Genomic DNA, 20724 nt, shown 5'->3' with positions numbered 1-20724 from the left:
AAATCCGAACGTTCTGCTTTATGCGTCAGATTCGAACGATCTTGCTATCGTCGGATCGCGATCTCATGGCTGCGATGGTCCTTTACACATGCACGCGCGCCGCAATTTGCGTTGACCAACTACGGGATGGGATCGCGATCTCGTGTGAGAAAAATAAATTTGCACGTAGTGGGATTCGATCCCTGGCCGCTGGGATAAGGCACGCGCCCTGCTAACCAACTCAACTTTGTGACTCTTTTCTCCAAATGGCTGAACACATTGCTATTTGACCTTTAAATAAGAACATACTTCAGAAAACAAAGCAAGTTAGTTATGATGCGTTAGAAGTTCTTTACCGTTGATGCCTAGCTTTTTTTAGTCTGAACATCGCTGATACCTAGCTTCTTGTCTACATTCTACGTGGGCAAGCATACATGTTTTTAGTTCGGCTATCAATGTACATGATCTAGCGTGAGCACTTAATTTCAAGGCATTGTCTTCTTCCATTTGATATTCCGTGCAACCATCCCATTTAATGCCAATGATTCTTTATTCAACGTAATCTTTTGATTCACTCATCGAGTGCCAATGATAGTACTTTTTTCTCTGTGCATTTTTTCTCACCATGGAACGTATATACCCCCGTCCTGGTATATTTGGCGCGGGAGGGTGCAGGGGTGGTAACTCACACATCACAGACCTGATACCTTATGTGCTTCGGTCCTGATAACTTTGGTGAGGGAGTGGTGAAATATACGCACGGTAACTTTAATGTTAGTAGCACGGACACTTCGTAGCCTGATAACTTATATACCCCGGTCATGGTAACTTATGGCGACGAGCAGGGGTGGGGGTGGGGTGGTGATGAAATATACCACCCGGTAACTTTTGCGTGAATAGCATGGTAACTCACACACTACAAACTAGATAACCTATGTACCCTAGTCCGGATAACTTTGGCGACGGGGTGAAGATGGGGGAGTTGTTGAAACACCACGATAACTTATGTGCGGATAACATGGCTTTTTACGTCCCCAAGACATGATAACTTATGTACACCCTGGGTAATTTTTGCGCGTGGGGCGGGGGGTTATGAAATATACCCATGGTAACTTTAATGTTAATAGCATGGTAACTCACACATCGTACACCCTGGGTAATTTTCGCGAGCGTGGCGGGGGGTGAGAATATCCCCCGATAACTTTTGTGTGAATAGATGGTAACTCACACATCGCAAATCTGATAACTTATATACTCCGATCCTCGTGACTTTGGCGTCGAGGGAGAGGGGCAGTGGCGGTTGATGGAATATCCCATGATAACTTTTATGTGAATAACATGGTAACTCACACACCGCAGACCTGATAACTTATGCACCTCGGTCCTGATACTTTGGTATGGGGGAGGGTTGATGAAATATCCCCCATGTAACTTTTGTGTGAATAGATGGTAACTCACACATCATGGAGCTGATAACTTATGCACCTGGGTCATGGTAACTTTGGTGACGGGGCCGGGAGAGTTGATGAAATATCATATCAGTACGTGTGTGTGAATAGCATGGTAACTCACACATCGTAGACCCGATAACTTATGTACACCGGTCCTGATAACTTTGGCGACGGGGTGAGAGGGGTGATGAAATATCTCCACATACACCCAATAATTTTTGCGTAAATAGCATGGTATTTTACGCGCCATAGTCCTGATTATAGGTGGCCAATAGGACGACCCGGGTACAACACAACCCGACACACACATATACAACCCTTGACTACCATGACCCGCAAAGTTTTGTTTATAAAGTGAGTCGTGCCATGTCGGCATGTGGACCTCACCCTACGGCCGAGGCACGTCACCGATGGTAGGTGATACCATAGACATGCTAATTTACTTATAAACATCATGGTAGATTTTTGACCCAGGCAAGAAAAAGGATAGTTGAAACACCTGTGGTAACTTCAGTGTGAACACCATGATAAGTTGAAACACCTCTGGTAACTTCTGACCTAAAAGAAAGTCGTCAAAACATACCAATATGGGATCTAGTTTCAAAAATCTCGCCGTGACGAATCTTTTATGCGAAAAATAATTTTCCATCGGAGCAACGAATTAAGCTACAAACATTTTGAAATCTGAAATTTAATGAATTCTTTATAATGTTAGTAGTCTTTGTCTTACTTGCATGCATGCATGAGGCCTAGACATGCAATGTTGGCTCGTTTCTTCGAATCTCACTTCTTATAATTTTTTATCATCCTAGAAAAAAAACGGCAAGGAAACAAAGCGGGAGGAGTTGGATCGAAGAAAAAAAAACGAGAGAGGAACGAAACGGAGGAGTTGGATCGAAGAAGATTACTCGTTCGGATCTACAGTTTATAAACAGAACGTTTCGGATCTACAGTTTATAAACAGAACGTTTGGACGTTATTGTAGTCCTTTTCTATTTTCTTTGTTGTGTTATATATCTCTCACACGGGAACCCAATCCATTTTGGATCGAATGAGAAGAAAAAGAAAAGCGGCATACTGTGGATCAGTCGCTGGGTACCAATCACACTGTGGATCAGTCACTGGGCACCGTGATTGGTTCAAGCAATGGTGGGATCGTGGTGCGATTCGAACAGAGATTCGTGGCACCATCGCGTCAGTGCGCCACGCGCGCGCCTCGAAGCCAACTGGCCGCGCACGGCACGGCGCACCGGCACCGCCGCACGGTCCCTCCCATCCCGGCGCGCCGCGCACGCTGGAGTTGCCCTGCCGTGCCCTGCCGGGAGGCCGGAGCAACCGGCGTGCAGGTGCAGGCATGGTATCTCTCCGATCAGCTTCGTCACATCAACCAGCCACCGGACCCGCACACCCGGACCAACGGGCCCGACGCGTTTCCGCCGGGCCCCGGGCCCGGCCCCGGCCCGGATCGTGGGTGCCACTGCTGAGAGGGCAAGTCGCTTGCGCTTATCGCCTCGGGCTCGGGGCGCCCTCCAGGGCCTGGCCGCGACGGTAAGGTTCCTGTACGTGCCGAGAGGAGGGCGACCCGTCGCTGTGCGCAACCACTGCACGACCGCTGGTCCACGAGGTGGGCTGCACGAGCGCCTGGGACCGGCCGGCCGGCGACCGATGCGTGCGTGCGTGCGTACGACACGGCACCGCGCGCGTCCGTCCTCTAACGGAAGTAAAAAAAACGCGACGACGCCTCGGGCGGCGGCCAGTAGCTCGTGGTACGTCGTACGCCCGTACGTCCGCCCGTCCGCGCGGTGGTTGCCGCCGGGGGTCAAACAAAGGTGGCGGTGGCGGTGGCGGGCACCGATCCAACAGTCCGCGCCACCTCACGCACCATGCGGCCACACCGTCAAATGCCGCCGCACCGTAAAAATGCTGCTCCACTTGATCTGGACGGCTGGACCTGCTCCACCACCGACCCGCCCCCTTAAGACCCACCCCGCCGCACCACACACGCACGCACGTCCAAACGCCTCCTCCACCGCCGTTCGATCGCTTGCAATCGTTGGTGGGTGGTACGTGCAGGCTGGTATGCAGGAGCCCGGGCGGCGGCCGTTCGCCGGCGCCGTCGACCTGCGCCGGCCCAAGGGCTACCCGGCGGCGCCGGCCGCGCAGGCGCAGGCGGAGGCGGAGCCGGCGGCGGGGGACGCGCACGGCGACCCGTGCCCGCGGTGCGAGTCGCGGGACACCAAGTTCTGCTACTACAACAACTACAACACCTCCCAGCCGCGCCACTACTGCAAGTCCTGCCGCCGCTACTGGACCAAGGGCGGCACCCTCCGCAACGTCCCCGTCGGCGGCGGCTCCCGCAAGAGCTCCTCCTCCTCGTCCTCCTCGTCCTCCAGCCCGAAGCGCGCCAAGAACTCCAAGCGCCGCCGCGTCGCGCCGGCGGCGCCCCAGGAGCCCGAGCCCGGCGCCGACGCCGACGCCGACGCCTCAACCGCCGTCGCCGCGGACGCAACGACGACGAAGGAAGCCGCGGCCACCGAGGACGTCGCAACAGCTGACGATCCCGCCGCGACCCCTGCGGCGGACGGAGACGGGTGTTTCACTCTCACGGCGGGCGAGCCCGACGCGCCACCCGCGGCGGACGGAGACGGGTGCTTCGCTTTCACGGCCGGCGAGCCCGACGCGCCAGTTCCCGCGGCGGACGGAGACGGGGGCCTCGCTTTCACCGATCACCCGTCGGTGGCGCTGGGGCTGGGCGTCCCGGACGATGCCGGCGGGAAGGAGCTGGCGGACCCGAGCCCATTCGAGTGGCCGTCGGGCTGCGATCTGGGGTCCTACTGGGTGGCCGGCGTGTTCGCCGACACCGATCCGGCGCTGTTCCTCAGCCCACCGTGAACCATGACCGACCGGTGAGCTGAGCACGCCACGCCACGCTCCGAGCAGAGCAGAGCATCGCATCGCAGAGCTCACCAACCTTCTTACTATCGTCGTCTGGCTGGATTCCGGCTAGCAGTACTTGGAATTTTCATTTCACTACTCACCAGAGGGATCGACCTAAGAAGTCGTTTGCTTTAGTGCCTGATCGGAAGGCTAACCTAGAAGGTGAGGTGCCTGTATAAAAACCAGTACCCGGTCTGATCATGGCGTGTTTCAAGCCCTGAAAAGATTTCCCTTTCGCGATTAGCGAACTACTACTACTATACTATCTCCCACTCATTATGCTACTCCGGTACTCCTTCTCATGGTACGATTTCCACCGTGTTGCTCCAGGATCAGGGTTGCCGAAACCTAAAAATAAAATGCACTTGTGGCTAGCTAGTAGGAGTACTTCGCTGCTAGCATTCCCCGAGGGTTCTTGGGAAATACGGTGCGGTGCTCCGATGATTTTCGAGAGGAGAGCGGTGCCGTCCTCGCTTCGTCTAGGTACGGGGTACAGCGCGGGCATGTCCAGATTGTTCCATTACTCCCATCATGATCCGGAATCAATCGCGACGTGTGGGCGGCGAATCAAGGCGGCATGAATTCGGCCGCGTCGCGTACCACCGAGCGCGCGCACCGGCCACGAATTATTGTCGCCCCGCGCATTATTAGATTCGACGAATCGCAGCGGCGGGGGCAGCCGGTACGCACGCAACGCGACGTCGTCGAGGGACGGGGCGGCGGATCCGTTCGGTTGGACGTCGGCGTCGGTCGGCGGACCTTAAATCGATTTCAATTCACGGGCGCGAGCGACGCGGCAGGAGGCCGACAGCTCGCTCGCTCGCTCGCGATTCCGACGGCGACGTGCCCCGGCTCCGACCGCGACGGGACGGACGCGCGCGCCGAGTCAGGGATGGGCTCGGCTCGGCGTCACGTGTCGGCCGGCCAGTCGATTCGCCGTGGTGCGGACTGCGGAGCGACGTGTGCGGTGGCGGACCGCGGACGGAGAGGGGGGCCGGGCCGCGTCGACGTCCATCGCCTCGCCTCGCCGGTGAAACGACCCGGGCGGTACGTACGCGGCTGACGGCGACCCGACCGGACGTCTGGGTCGCCGCCGACGCCGGCTGTTACCGCAGGCGTCGGTCGGCGTGACGGGTCCTGGTACGCAGTCGTGTCGTCGGCAACGTAGCTGGTGGCGCCCGATGGATCTCGGCCGTCCGAGCCTCGGTGGCATGACCCGTCGGTTTTGGGCTGAGAATCGCTAGCGGCATTGCCATGTGTCTCGATCAACGGGTGAAGACCATGTTCGGTGCACCACGGTTTTCTGAAAGATAGAATACAGGCTCCGCCGATTCGAAGAGATGTCTGTTTCTTCTTCCTCCTTCATATTTTAAAATGAAGATGTTTGTTTCTTCTTCCCCCTTTATATTTTAATAAAGATGTCTGCTTCTCCTTAAAGAAAATGTAGAAAACAGCCGTCACTTAGCCCCCTCCACCTCACCGCCTAAGTTCTCCTTTCTCTCTCGGGGCCTCGTCGGTGGCGCACAGGTGTGGAGACTTATTCTTTACTACTCCACCGTTTTAAATATAAGTTTTTAATATTTTTTATTAAGAGTAAATTAACACTTCAAATATGTTTATATGTATTTGTATGTAGTGTTTTAATGAAACATCTAAAAGGACTTATATTTAGGATGGGGGAGTAGATTTTAGTTTTTGCATGCCAATATTTTTCTTTAGGTGTCGTTTATCTGATACTCCCTTCATTTTTGTATATGAGTTTACAAATTCGTATTACAAGTATAAAGATAAAAGTTGTTGTCTTCTAAGTTAACGTTGTAAAACAGTTTGTCTTTTTGTTTGCCAATGATTTCATTCCCGCATGCATGCAAGTGATAATTAATGTCCTCCTTTGTTACTACTACGAAACAAACATCATTAATATTGAATTATTAGTGTTAGTGGTCTTGTATTTCTGTAAATTGTAATTTTGATAATGGTCTTGTATATAAAAATAAAGGGAATAACATCTACAAGGTGTTGACGATGATGTAGTAAGGTCTCTTTATCCTGTCCTACCTTGACAATGTCTAATCCAACATCATGGAATAGTCAGTGAGACTAGGTTTTGTCAAATCTAATGGTTCTCTTCTTCCTTTACTTCTGGATTAGTGTTTACGATCTTCAAAGCCTTGTATGAAGATAGAGTTTGTATGTGTTTTCTTCTTCCTTTACTTCTGGATTAGTGTGAGTTTCATGCTTCGCTGGAGGACAAATAATCAAAGGAGAAAGATCACCAGTTTAATTTTGGTGTAATTTTCTAATTACGGGTTGTTTTGTATCAAGTTCTTCTTTCTTTGTACTAGTTACAAATTTCCTTGATAAACATCATATATAACGATCCAGTACGTGTACATCTTAGTCAATGAGCTATGGCGCTCCCACCCCACACCCCGCCGCTCCTAGTTTCTCTGACGATCTCCTCCCCTAGCCACTATTTTCCTGGTTTTCTTCAATCATTCTCTCCGGCGTCATCTGAACTTCCTGCGAGTGCCCAATTCTAATGGGTTATTCTGGGTGAACTGGATATCTCCAAGGGGCGGCTTTTGCGGATGATGTTTTTAGATCCTGTGGATTCAACACACCCCTCGGATAACACTGTCCATTTCACAATCCTCAATGTGTATTCGACTACTCATTATGGAACCACCGATTGATCCGCCCCTCCCCGACCCCCCCCCCCCCCCCACACACACATATATGCATGAACACACACACATACATTTTCTTAAGTTAGATGAATTATATGTATTTTTCTATGTTTTAGTATATATGTATAACAATTTTGACATTTTTCAGAAGAATTTTGATTTTTTTTTTCACTAGATGATTAGATGTATAGGAAAAAGTTATGGAATTTTGACATTTGAGAAATTTTTACATTTTGATCCAACATGTATAGAAATTAGTATATATATATGTATGAATACAATGTATAGAAAAATGTTGATCAATTTTGACATTTGATCCAATGTATAGCAATTAGTATTTGCAAAACTTGCGTATTTTAATGTTGTATTTGCAAAAGTTTGTTATGTATTTACAATTAATTAGTATATGTATCTATACAATAGATTCTCTTAGTCCTTTAATAGGGGATTTATCAAGAATGCCCCCATTATGGATGTGCATAAGTTGATCCATTTTTTTTTCTGATCTCATCTACGTACCCTAGCTAGCTTCTATATGTCACGTTGTCTTGTGTCAAAGTATTGAAGGAATCCATGGCTTCATCATTAGCCAGAAGTAACAGGCGCATGATGGTACGGAGCTCCCTAAAGTTGTTTTGAAACGGAGTTCCTGATAGGATAATTCGCTTTTTGGTACGAAGTTCAGCAAAGGCCTTCCAAATAACGATATTCGGAAGGCTCTTGGTGAACTTCGTACCAAAAAGCTAATTATCCTATCCGGGACTCCGTTCCAAAACAACTTTGGCGTGCTTCGTACCATCATGCGCCTGTTACTTCCGGCTAATGATGAATACATGGTTTTCTTCAATCATTTGACACTAGACAACGTGACATATATAAGGGTAGACGAGATCAAGAAAAAATATGAATCATTTTCTGCACATCTAGAATGACGCCATTTTGTTAAATCCCTTAAAGGTTAAGAGAATTCGTTATGACTCTGAATCCTGTTCTTAGCCACGGACTAAAGATTCCTCGTATATAAGAAATCACAATCTAAGCATTTAAAAAATGTTAAATTTGCATAGAATTTGTTCTCGAATACTAAATTGTTTTATCTTTCTTCTGGATTAGTTAAATAAAAGCTATGGACAATACCGGCAGAGAAGGAGAAGAGGCCCTGTTCGAGATCATATGCTTCCCGAGACTAGATGATAATGAAGAAGATGAGGGATCGTTGAACAATACCGGTGATGGTATGATGTTCGATGAAGACGAATGAATAGATGAAGTCCAGAACAATGATGACGAAGGAAATGTTGTTCTTCAAATAACAAAGACCGACGATGTATATTTATATAAGGCATCTGGTGATCATCACATGTTTTAATTGATTTGTATATATATTAACGGATCGATCTTTCTTCTTTTAGCCCTCCGGATCGAGCAAGTCTTCTACAAACAGCAGGGCAATTCGAGGCCCGACCAAAATGTTGCCACCTGGCGTAAAGTATTGGACTCACTACTTAAATACGATGGAGACTACGCAATCGTGAGGGGGATGGTCGAGAGGTAATTTCAATCATTATCGAACCATATGTCGGCCTCTTTAGTTCATTTCCTGATATCAACTAATTAATAACTGCTTATTCATTTTCTTTGCCGACGGGCAAGGCTTGGCAAAAGTTCATCAAACAGGTTGAAGGCCAACGAAAACAAAAACTGAAATGGGTGCAATTCAAAGTAATTAATTAAGTAGTACTAGCTAGCTACCATCTCTTTAATTCTAGTTTCAATACCATTATCATGCTTGATTAATTATTACCTGATTGAATTCTATTCTCGTAAAGTGTCTGAGGCACGCGGCGATGAATAATTTATGTGCATAATACGTTTGCAAGAACATTCGCATGATGCATCCGAAAGGTCCAAAAATGATAGACTACTTTGGGTACGTTCGCTATAACACTATTCACATTTCTTTTTTATCATGATCTAATATATATACACACAACTAATATATTCATATTGACCTTTTTTTTAATAAAGATGCAAGTCACATCCAATCTATAATCTAACATTTTGCAAGCTTTGGGATGGTTATGTTGCACGTCAGCAAGTTCGAGGAGTAAATATGTATTTTTCTTGATAAAAATCTCACAATGGCATGATGGGATCTATTGCATATATTGTCCATGAGATAGTAGATACTTCTAAGGATTTTTCTTACTTGTAATTTCGTGTTTGAAAGTAGGCTCTCCAATATGAAAGCACATAGGTTAGCTAGGCATGCTCTCCATGTGTGGCTGATTAACCCACGATCCTTATGTAATTCCTGTTCTTCAAAAGCATGTTAACCCTAAAAAAAAGCAAGTTCGAGGATCAAATATGTAGTTTTCTCGACAAAAATACAAGGTAAACGTTTCCATCCGGCACGCCGACCAAATCGTTCGGTCGGTCGTGCGCGGGCCGCGCGCCTCGCTGGCTAGGTATGTACTCCCTCCGTCCCAAAATAACTGTCTCAACTTTATACTAGCTCTAGTATAAAGTTGTATTAAGCTTAAGACAGTTATTTTAGGACAGAGGAAGTAATATTTTTTATTCCGATTTGCTGCAACCACGTTTAATTTTACTTCAAACGTTTTCTATTTTGCTACATTTTGTCCATTTAAAAAGCTGCATTCACGGTTGGTTGCAACTTGAGTTCGTTAGATTTTTTGCTAACCGACGTTTATTTTTTGCTACAACCGTGTTATTTTTTGCTACAACCGTACCATTTTTTGCTGCAACCGTTCACTAAAAAAGTTGCATACACGTTCGTCAGAGTTGCAACCCGAGTTCACCGGATTGTTTTGCTATCACGCATCATCAGTTTTTTTTTGCTATGATCATGTAGATATTTTTTTTGCTATAACCATATTTTTATTGCAACCGTTGACAAAAATTATTGCATCGTGGATGGAATTTGTTGCATCGAGGAAAATTGCTACATGGACTAGTAAGCTTGCACGTGCAATGCACGTCTCCAACAATGCTCCTTCAAAAGACACGCTTGCTACAAATTGCATCTCATAAGTAAATCACGACAAACATGAATTTAGAGATCCAAGTAAAGACACTAACAACGCTTGAAGATAAATCTAGGCACCATATTCGGTTCGTTATTATCATGTAAGTTGAGCAACAATGAATTGTTCTTCAAAAGAAGAACAACGGTGGGCATGCGGTCCAATACAGCTGACAGAAGATAGTACAAACAGAAATAAACATAATGTCATTGAATAAACAATTGGTAAACAACCACAAATAAAGTGCATATAATGGTGGAGAAAATGAACCATGATGTATTAGACAACAATGCCCAACCATGTTATGAATTTTGTAGAATAGCTTAAAAAATGCAAGGAGTAACTTCAAATTTGATTGTGAGATATCATCTATTCCAAGTTGATAACGCATAAATATACATGGGGAAGTGAATAGAGAAACGAAGCAATAAAAATCAATTGCTCTAGTCTAATAAATTTACTTGTACAACATTGTCCCATCTCCTTTGAAATGTCTTCACACTAAGATTATATTCTCTGCACCTCTTTATCCAGTTTTGTTACTCAAAAGGAATTTAGGTTACTCATTCGTCAAAACACAACATGGGAGAGATCAATAATACATTCGCAGTAAAATACAAAAATGAAAAGACACTTCACAAGCATGTCTCATATTGCAATATAATTATAGTACTTACTGTCAGTGTATGCAAATAACAACAAAAACAGCCAAGATTATACTAAAATATGACATGGTACCATAATTTGCAACTTATTTTTGCTAGCTAAAAATCTGAAATATGGAAACAAACTGAAACAAGACGTGTCTTGTGCAAACAATCCAAGTACGTATTCAGCCATCTTGACACCAGCCATAAAAAAGGGCACCAATCCCTAAAAACAGGTGAATTGTTCTGTCAGTATATTCAAATCACATACAATGAATGCATGATAGATGATTAAATGAGCCAGCCATCTCCACTGAAAAATAGTGTAAGAATGCAAGGAAAGACCAGCTGGTTCAAACATGAGTGAAAACAATAATTCAAGATATCAAAGGGTTGTAATCAATATCCAGGTCTTAGATAATTAATGTGAGTTATTCTCTATAAAAGAGTGGAGAAACCAAAAAGTACCATGTATATCAGTTTTTTGTGGAAACACAAAAATATATACAGACCATTTACGACTTCTCTTAAAAACAAGTACATCATCAACAAGCTATATAAGGTAGTGGATCAACATAATGCCATACCACTCTTCTCTTCACTATCAAACTCCCCTTTAAATTATAAACACATAAACCATCTATAGTAGCCAACAATGCGGTAATTTTTTTTTTACACCAAGCAACCAAATTACTGGAAAGCAAAAAAGGCATTACCATATTTTGGGAAAGAAGCCAACATAACATCACGGTTTATTCTAGAATAGCACGCCCATGATCAAAAGATTCAGATGCCAATGAAACTTCTTATGTATGCCTATGTTTCTCCTAATAATAGGCGACCACATTTTTTTACATTCAAACCAAGGTAGAAAATATGCATGTAATCTTAAAAACAATTGTGTAAACCAAGTTAATTTGTTTATACCGTTGAGTCAAATCAGAAATAATTATAACTATGAATTTCGACAATTAATGTATATTTTTACGTGACACTATGACAGTCAAGAGGAAATACATTTATTTAACATCAAAGTGGTAAATTACTTTCTAGTTGTTAGCACTATAAACCTAAAAATATGAGAGTCGACTTCAAGACCCTTGCATATGGCTCCTATATCATAGCATCATAAATCAAAACTAACACTTGCTAGTTGCTCTCATAACACAAGAATTTCTAGGGCTACACGGAAAATCTTGTAGTTCATTATTTCATAGTAAACGCTGACCGAATTATGGTTGCCAACACTCATGCATCACAATACGAGGAGCTTAGGAGTCATATAAAATAGGAGGGATGTCACTATTTTGTCACATATGTAGCACAATACATAAAAGAAAAATATTATGAATCCCTGGCATTAAAGTGGCAATGATATAGGAGGCTTTTGAATTTTAATGGAACTTGTAGCAATCACGCACACAAATGGAGTACTACAGAGATAACAATTGGCCAACATGTAGATCAAAATAGTACATCAGATAACTGAAGTGAGCACACCTGAAGAGTGAAAGAGAGGTGACTCTCAGACTAACTTGCTATGACTACCATTGCAAGCACGCACAACCACCATGTTGTGGAGCAAATTGAACAGAATTTTAAAACCCATCCATAGATGCATCATGAACCCGAGCGTTTGAATCTCTTGTTCGTGCTGTAATGACAAATAGGATAATGCCAAGAGGTTAGGATCAAATACACCTAGGCCTAGGAGGATATACAAGAGAACTTGCAGATTTCTTTTGTTGACAATGACAAACCAGAATTATACAGGCAGGAATATAAGGAATCACTCACACCCCGAGAGGAGGCTGAGCCGTCCGACGTGATGGAGGCAAGGTCCGGCGGGTGAGGCACGACGAGATGAGGCGTTGGGCGATGGCGCGTTGGTGCCTGGAAGGAACCACTCCTCCTTGACCCTCGCACGTTCCTGATGGTGCGTGGCAACTGGCAAGGACGGGCGCCTCGCGCGTCCCGGCGGCGGCGTCTCGTTGGCGGTGGCGGGCGACCTCCGTGCTCCTGGGGATTTTCTCTCTTTTGTGATTGATCTGATTTGAGGTTCGTACGGGGACGGACTTGGTGATCTCGGCACTAATTAAGGGAGAGAGGTTAACCGATGAAAGTTTGGATGGCGTGCCTTACGTGATTGCAGGAGTTGCTGACGCGAGGCGTGGGATGTTTGTATCCGCTGATGGAGTGCGGTCAGTCAACGTTAATTGCTAAATGCACACCGTAATCAGATTAGCTTAGGGCTAACCGTTAGATCGGCTTTAGTGGGGCTAATCTTGGTGTGGTAATTAGTACGTGTAGATTTTGTGAGGTGCGTTCAGAAAAGATTATGTTTGTTCTTTTATCAGTGTAATAGATGTAACCAAAATACAACTACTACGGGTAGAACCTTAGAAAAACCCCAAGCCTCAGGCTTCCGCACTGCAAAACCGTCTGAGCCGGCGTGATGCTCCCCCGGCGCTACCCCCTCCCCGCCCTGCTCCGCCTCTTCTCCACCACCTGCCGCCGCCGCTCCCGCCTTCCCCCGCAGCCGCATCCCCCGAACACCGACACCCTCCCGCCGCTGCCTGCGGCGAAGAAGGTCCCCTTCACCGTGTCGGCGCATGGGAGGTCGTGGAGCGACCCCTACCACTGGATGCGCGACACCTCCGACCCCGACCTCGCCGCCCTCCTCGCCGCCGAGAACGCCTACGCCGAAGCCTTCGTTGGTGCGGCCGGAGGCGGCGGCCTCCGCGCGCGCCTCGCCGCCGAGATGCGCGCCCGGCTGCCCCCTTCCGCCGTTTCCCCGCCTCAGCCCTGGGGCCCTTGGTTCGTACTGCTCCATTTCGTTTGATCCCGTACAGTATCGCTAGTAATCTGTCAACTCTGAACTTGTGATGGTTTTATGGTGTTATTAGTTTTGCCGTGTAATTGCCGCTGTATGACTGATTTGTTCGTTTGTGCCTGCGTAGTCAACCTAGTTGTAGTTTGTCAAGGAAGGATTAGGACTTTCTACATTTGTTAGTTCTCGCGGTTGCCTTTTGCCTATAAGATTTGTGGTTTAGGTTAGCTAGTTTATCATTCTAATGTAGGGTCATCTTTGTTCTTGCACGATTTTAGTGTTAAATTGTTGCTTCTGTCTGATGGAATGAACTGTTCTGTCATATTTCATTTGCCACGTCAGGACACGGTTGTGGAATGCGCTGTTCGTCTAATCGCTTTGGACATATTGCACTTGTTATATATGCTTCTAACTAGAAACATAGCTTTGACACTCCTATTAAGGGCTAATGGAAAGACGGGAAACCACTTCTTAAAATATTTTTTGCTAGGTAAATGATGCTGCACAGGAAAAATACAATTGCCTTTGTGTCTTACATAACTCATTTTTGTGTATCCAGGTCATATTACCAGTATGTGCCAAACGGAATGGAGTACCCAGTTTTGTCCAGAAAGTTGAGGCCCTCTGGTGGTTTAGCAGGACGTTTCCTTAGTTATCTTTCTGACTGGGAGAAGGAAGAAGTGTTGCTTGACTGGAATATGATCGCAGAGAAATTTGGTACGTGCTTCGCTGCATAAATTAGTCTGGTGTGATCTCCATATTTACACATAATATACTGCTGTGAGCTTCAACTGTATAGTTTAATATAGTTTGATTATTATATTGTCTGCAGTTAATTGGACATTTCTTATTTGCTTATTATCATTGATTTCTTGCAATGAGGACATTTTATTTGCTTGCGCCTGAAAACTTATCAGTTGATCATTTTGTAACCTATGCAGGTTATGTTCACATTGGGAGTTGTCGAATATCTCCTGATCATAGGTTTCTTGCATATACTCTCGATACATCTGGGGGTGAACTGTTTTCGCTGGAAGTGAAAGATCTTCAGTCTAAGCATGTCATTTTTAGTTCACCAGACAAGGGAATTGTCAGTTTAGCATGGACCGACGACAGTGAAAATTTATTTTATACCGTCTGTGATGAGACTCTACGTCCCAATCAGTAATTCTCCTTCATGTGTTAAGCTCAAGAAGCTTGTAGTCTTTTACTGTATTTGATATGTTTTCATGTTATAGGGTTTTCTGTAAAAAGATGCAGTCAGATGAGCCCGGTCTTTTAGTTTTCATGGAGGATGATGTAAACTGTTGCGTGGATATCACAAGCACAAAAGATTTCAAGTATATCACTGTGAATTCTAACACAAGGACATCATCTGAGGAAGGTTTCTATTTCAACTTTATACCCAATTTGAAATGCATTTTGCGTCATTTACCACATATTTCTTGTTTAGATTGTTCTTTCTGATTTGAGCTTGTGTTGTTGCAGGTTTATGTGATGGAATCTGGTAATGTAAGAGAGGGCTTATGGCCTGTACAAAAGCGCACCAACAAAGTGCAGTACTTTTTGGAGCATCATAATGGGTTTTTCTATATTCTTACTAATGCACCCTTGAAAGATACTGGAACTACAGTCGAAGGCTACTACCTGGCCAGGCGTAGAGCTGAAAAATCACTGATGGATAAATGGCAGGTCTCTCCCTCCTTCAGAAAGTAAATTTCTAGGCAGAGTTTATTACTCCCTCTGTTCACAAATATAAGATGTTTTTTATGTTTGAATATGGACTACATACGGACTGAAATGAGTGAACAAACACACTAAAATGCATCTATATACATTTGAATCAGAAAAAGGTTAGAACATCTTATATTTGTGAAAATGTGATATTTGTTAAGACAAAAATATCTTCGTCAGTGATTCAACATTGAGTTCTTCCATATCAAGTGGTGATGACATCTGTATATAAGTAGCATATTCGTTGCTAGTATGGATTTTCCATTTTTGTGGCCTGAACGCATTTTGTTGCTGAATATGCATTAGATTTATTCCCATTAGGTTTCATACTTTACAAAGTTGCTGCCTGTATTTCTATTGCTAGGTTGTGGCACTCCCAGGGTCGGACTGCACATTTCAGGATATGGATATTTTTCACGAACATTTAGTTCTCTTTCTTCAAAAAGATGGGCTTCCTCTGTTTTGCTCCATCGATTTGCCAGTCCAGATCGACTTTCAGGTATGTTATTTGACTCATGTCATGTTAACCTGTATTATTTGTATGTTTTGACATATTACTCCTAGAGATGTAATACACACTTTGTCTAGGACCATGATGATTTAGATCACCAAATACTGCCCAAAATGAAGCATTGACGGTCTTAATTTCACTTCTGTACTTCCAATGCATAACCTGTACTCTGATATTGTCATTCTCCCTACCTTTTCATATTATGGGATAGATCGTTGCTAATTCCGAACACTCCTGCATTATTTTTGCTGATGGCTTTTGTTTATCTCCCAGGAGCCAAAGGAATTGGGTGATTTCGCTCCATGGTTTTTCCCAATACCTTCAAGTTTATGCAGCATTCTTCCTGGACCCAACAATGATTTCATGTCATCTACTTTTCGTATGGTGGTGTCATCACCAGTGGTACAACATTCAACAAAGTTTCTCATTATTTATCTGTGCCAATAGGCATTTCCCTATATTCTATGTTGATATTGGTTTCAGCTCTTCTTTTCTCAATTCCCTGGATCTCACTCTATGATTTATATAATAGCACCCAGCAAATTCTTTTCTACACACTCAGACCTGTTCTATCCCTTGCCACTCACATAATGCTGTACCATTTCATGAACTGTGTATCATTTAGAAGAATATAATTAAACGAAATATTCATCATGTTAATCTGGCGTTTTATTATTATGTTAGTTGAGCAACGGTATTGTACAGTGCATCTGTTGTGTTGCTAGAGATAAGTTTTCCCCATAAATGTTTAATTTGCTTTATTGTAGATTCCAGACTTAACTGTGGATTATGACATGAGAAAGAAGACATTTACTATAGTTGATCAAGAGGAAGTGACTGGCCTTTGTTCAAGTCTATACACAGTAGGACAATCCAATGTTTCAAGCATCCAACAAAATCTGCAGTTTATTGAAGATTCACAAAGTTGGAGTGATCTTTCCAAGTTGTTATCTTGTGAGAGGGTCCAAGTTGTTTCACATGATGGTGTATCAATACCTTTAGTGATCCTGTATTCACGGGAAGCTCATATTCATGGAGAATCACCTGGGATCTTATACGGATATGGAGCTTATGGAGAAGATCTGGATAAAAGCTGGTGTTCTGACAGGCTTAGTCTGCTTGCTCGAGGTTGGGTTCTTGCATTTGCTGATGTTAGGTACAGTTTGATGCCTGTGCAATTTTTTCAGCTTACAGGACTGCACTTCCCCATCATCATTCAGTTTTCCTAACTTATATTACTCCCTCCGTTCCTAAATATAAGTCTTTTAAGAAATTTCATTAGCTGACTACATACGAAGCAAAATGAGTGAATCTATACTCTAAAATATGTCTATATACATTCGTATGTAGTTTTTTAATAGAATCGCTAGAAAGACTTATATTTAGGAACGGAGGGAGTACAACTTACTGCAGCATGCGAAACTGCATTTTCATTTGGTGAACTAGATTATTAAAAAACCAGACTAGCATACCTGCACCCTATACTTAGACTTCCTACAAGTGTGCAACACGATGCCTTTATTCACCAAATTTTATACTATAGTATACAGAACGTTATTTTTTTTTCACCTGAAAGAGACATTAGGTCTTAGGCTGCTATCATATTGAGACGTTGATCCATCATCTTGTGAAAGGACTGCCTGATTTCACTGTTCTGGAGTAGAGCAGGTTCCTTATACGGTGATCCATGTCATAGGGGTAATTTGCTAGAATTCTGAAAGGTGACTATTTAATAGTCGCAAATTTCTATCATTTTCTCCATCCAGCGCCATTTGGAGGTTATCAACATGGAGTTCGGCTTCCCCGCAAAAACATAGATAGAGTTTGGCTGAGCTGACAACTTCAGTGTGGCGTGAATATGTGATATACCATCTGCCATTCTCTGTCATGCTCCACAATAAAATTTGAAAACATGATAAGATAGTTGTTTTTGACTTCCCATTCATGATTAGAAGGAAATACATTTTATGATTGACACCACAAATTTTACGTTCCCGATTGTTTGTAATTCCCTAGCCTAATCATGTAGGGGTGGAGGGGATCCATCATGGCATCTAGCAGGCACCAAAACCAACAAGATAAATTCAATTCAAGATTTTGCGGCATGTGGTATGCATCTTATCAAGGAAGGCTTAGTGCATGAAAGTCGTCTTTGTGCTATGGGCTGCAGTGCTGGTGGTTTGCTGGTTGGGGCGGTCGTTAATATGTTGCCAAATTTATTCTCTGCTGCAGTTCTCAAGGTAAATCTTTGAGCTCATCCGTATATACATCATTAACATCTGGGATTTGCTTCTGCTCGTAAATGATGTTTCTGGGCTTTCAAGTACCAGTGACATGTATTTATACTGAAACAGGTCCCTTTTCTTGATATATGCAACACAATGTTGGATCCTACGTTACCTCTCACCATCTTGGACTACGAAGAATTTGGTGACCCTAATATCCCAGTTGAATTTGATGCAATCCGTCGTTATTCTCCTTATGACAACTTATCTCCTGGCAAATGTTACCCCTCAATTCTGGTGACTGCCTCTTTTAACGATACAAGGTTTTTGTCTACTTCATTGTACTCTTGCGATACTGCAGTTTGGATAATTTGTTCCTGTTCCATGTGAAAGTTTCAGCTCACAACACTGTAGTCAAGGTTTCCAGCTATGTACTGTTGGTTCTCTTTTGAACTGTCAAAATTTCCATTTTTGTTTGGCAGGGTAGGAGTCTGGGAAGCTGCTAAGTGGGTTTCAAAAGTGAGAGATGTCACGTGCCCATCCTGTTCCAACTCTGTTGTTCTCAAAACTAATATGCAGAGTGGCCATTTTGGTGAGGGTGGACGCTTAATGGGGTGCGAGGAGACAGCCTTCGACTATGCATTTCTAATGAAGGCATTGGGTATGGATGACATAGCTTCGAAGTAATGAACTAATGCTCAAGGCTTTTCATGCTGTAAGAGTTATGGTGACACATGGAAGCAGTAATTGATATCATTACCTGTTGTGGTGACATCTAGCAACCTGGAATGATTCATGGGTTCAGATTGCTCATAGTCCACATTATGGTTGGTTTGAAGAGCCATTAATTTGAGGGCTCCTCTATTGGAGAGGGCTAACAACAGCACGGATGGATGTTGTGCGATAAGGTTTTAAGGTCAGGCATCATCTATCATTCTCCATCAAAATTAAGGTCAGTACCATGGAGTGGATGCCATACTAGCAGCAGCACGAATATTTGTACGACAGCTGAACACGCGGTATCTAACTTCACCTATAAATGATTTGGTTATAAAGAAAACCAATCAGGCAATCATCATAAATTATATTGAAGTTGACATACAGCTCTAGCTCGATGCGTCGTCCTCGTTGAGATGCTGATGGTGTTAGATATGTTTCTATTGAGAATTGACATTGGTTTTGAACCCTGACTCACATATCAGGTTAGTGTATGTTGCTGTCTTGTTTTTTGGCTCCTCTGAATGAGAGTGGGCCTCCCTACATTAAAGGCGTGTTCGGAGTCCCTCCACTCCACCACTCCGCTCGAGGAGCGGGTGGAGCTGCAGTTCAAAACTGTGGAGCGGGTCAATAGACACTCCGCAGATCCTTGAATTCCAGGGAGCCGGTTGATTGCCGAACAGCCCCTAAGATCAGCTGCATGTAATATTTGCATGTACTTACATTTTCTATGTTTTGTCGGTGTAGTCCCGGTTTCTATGATTTGAAGTCAGTGGTGAGACTTGTTGAAACGTAACGAGCGTTACATTGCCACCACTTCTTTAAAGTTAGCTGATTCTTAGTACCTGTATTTATCTCCACATGCTACATCATCATCCACTACTTTTACCAGTTACCCGTTGCGCCAAATGGCACAGAGACCTGTTAAAGCCATGTTGTCGATGAAAATAGTTTCATTTTGCATGGACATATTCGATATTGGTAATAGAAAGCCCATGTGTAAAATCATGCTCTATTGAAAATATGTTTATCACCCTAAGAAATGTGAGTTTGAAAAAAAAATGCAACGGCCAGTTCAGAAATCATTTTTTTATTTGAAAATATGGTTACCACACTGAAATCTATGATCGAAAAAAGAACATATTTGTATAACATGTATAGTCCAGTTAAGGAGGTATTTTTTTAGCAGTATTTGTACCAAGCTTTTATTTTCCATGTGTACGAAAAAAATATCTATGATGTGCATATGGAAGTATAGGTATTTGAAAGGCCCATATGCTACCTAGCCCGGCCGAGGAACAATTCTAGGTGTGGCATGTCCCGGAGTAGAATATGCAGATTTGACCTGTTGCGCGCATAATCCCATTTAAAACCATGTGCCCATTGAAAATATTTACAGTTTTTCGGCAGCTTAAAGTTTGAGCAAGCATAGAGACCATGTCAAACCCGATGTGTTTTGAAAATATTCGGCTTTGTTAATAGAAGTAGGTTTTAACAAGCACCTAGGATACTAATCCAAACCCTTTAAGATGAAAAATGAAGGATAATTTATCTTTCTAAATATATACTTGAGTATCTATATTTTGTTATCTTATTCGGGTAAACATAAAGTTGAATGGCACAAGGTCCAAATTCAAACCTGGTGTGTTTTGAAACATTTTGGGTTTTTTAATATCTTATAAATTTTAGAAATCATTTAGCATGGTAAGAATAGGCTAAAATGTACTATTTGGATACCATTTTCAACTATTTATGCATATGATCGCTACATAAAAATGAAATAGGTCATTGCCGAAGTTAAAAAGTATACCTACCATTAGAAAATATCACGTTTCTCCACTTTTGTGGTGTTAACAAAGTTTGGTATTGCTAACAACCACACAATTCGAAGGATCATGGCAAGCAATTTTTTTGGAAACTAAGATAATATAGAGGTTGACAAAAAAATAATCAGTT

At 43.5% G+C, this 20724-nt stretch overlaps 2 protein-coding genes across 3 annotated transcripts; both read left to right on the top strand.

Moving 5' to 3' along the window:
- Nucleotides 1-2392: 2392 nt before the first annotated feature.
- On the top strand, nt 2393-4651 carry LOC123399125 (serine/arginine repetitive matrix protein 1-like). The gene has a single exon (XM_045093548.1). The coding sequence runs from the start codon at nt 2577-2579 to the stop codon at nt 4320-4322; it is 1746 nt and encodes a 581-aa protein (XP_044949483.1). The 5' UTR covers nt 2393-2576; the 3' UTR covers nt 4323-4651.
- Nucleotides 4652-13173: 8522 nt separating this feature from the next.
- LOC123399123 (protease 2) lies at nt 13174-19559 on the top strand. Of its 2 annotated transcripts, none has more exons than XM_045093546.1 (11): nt 13174-13568; nt 14141-14298; nt 14523-14745; nt 14820-14961; nt 15070-15273; nt 15680-15814; nt 16100-16228; nt 16594-16982; nt 17856-18066; nt 18181-18348; nt 18534-18654. In XM_045093546.1, the coding sequence occupies exons 1-11, from the start codon at nt 13207-13209 to the stop codon at nt 18555-18557; spliced, it is 2145 nt and encodes a 714-aa protein (XP_044949481.1). In that variant the 5' UTR covers nt 13174-13206; the 3' UTR covers nt 18558-18654. The 2 variants fall into 2 exon arrangements, with proteins under 2 accessions (XP_044949481.1, XP_044949479.1); XM_045093544.1 differs by having other exon boundaries at nt 13179-13568; nt 18181-18374; nt 18534-19559.
- The last annotated feature ends 1165 nt before the right edge of the window (nt 19560-20724 follow it).

Source organism: Hordeum vulgare, chromosome 5H, assembly GCF_904849725.1.
Source record: "Hordeum vulgare subsp. vulgare chromosome 5H, MorexV3_pseudomolecules_assembly, whole genome shotgun sequence".
NCBI classification, from domain to species: domain Eukaryota; kingdom Viridiplantae; phylum Streptophyta; class Magnoliopsida; order Poales; family Poaceae; genus Hordeum; species Hordeum vulgare.
This window is presented reverse-complemented; position numbering and strand designations above follow the sequence as displayed.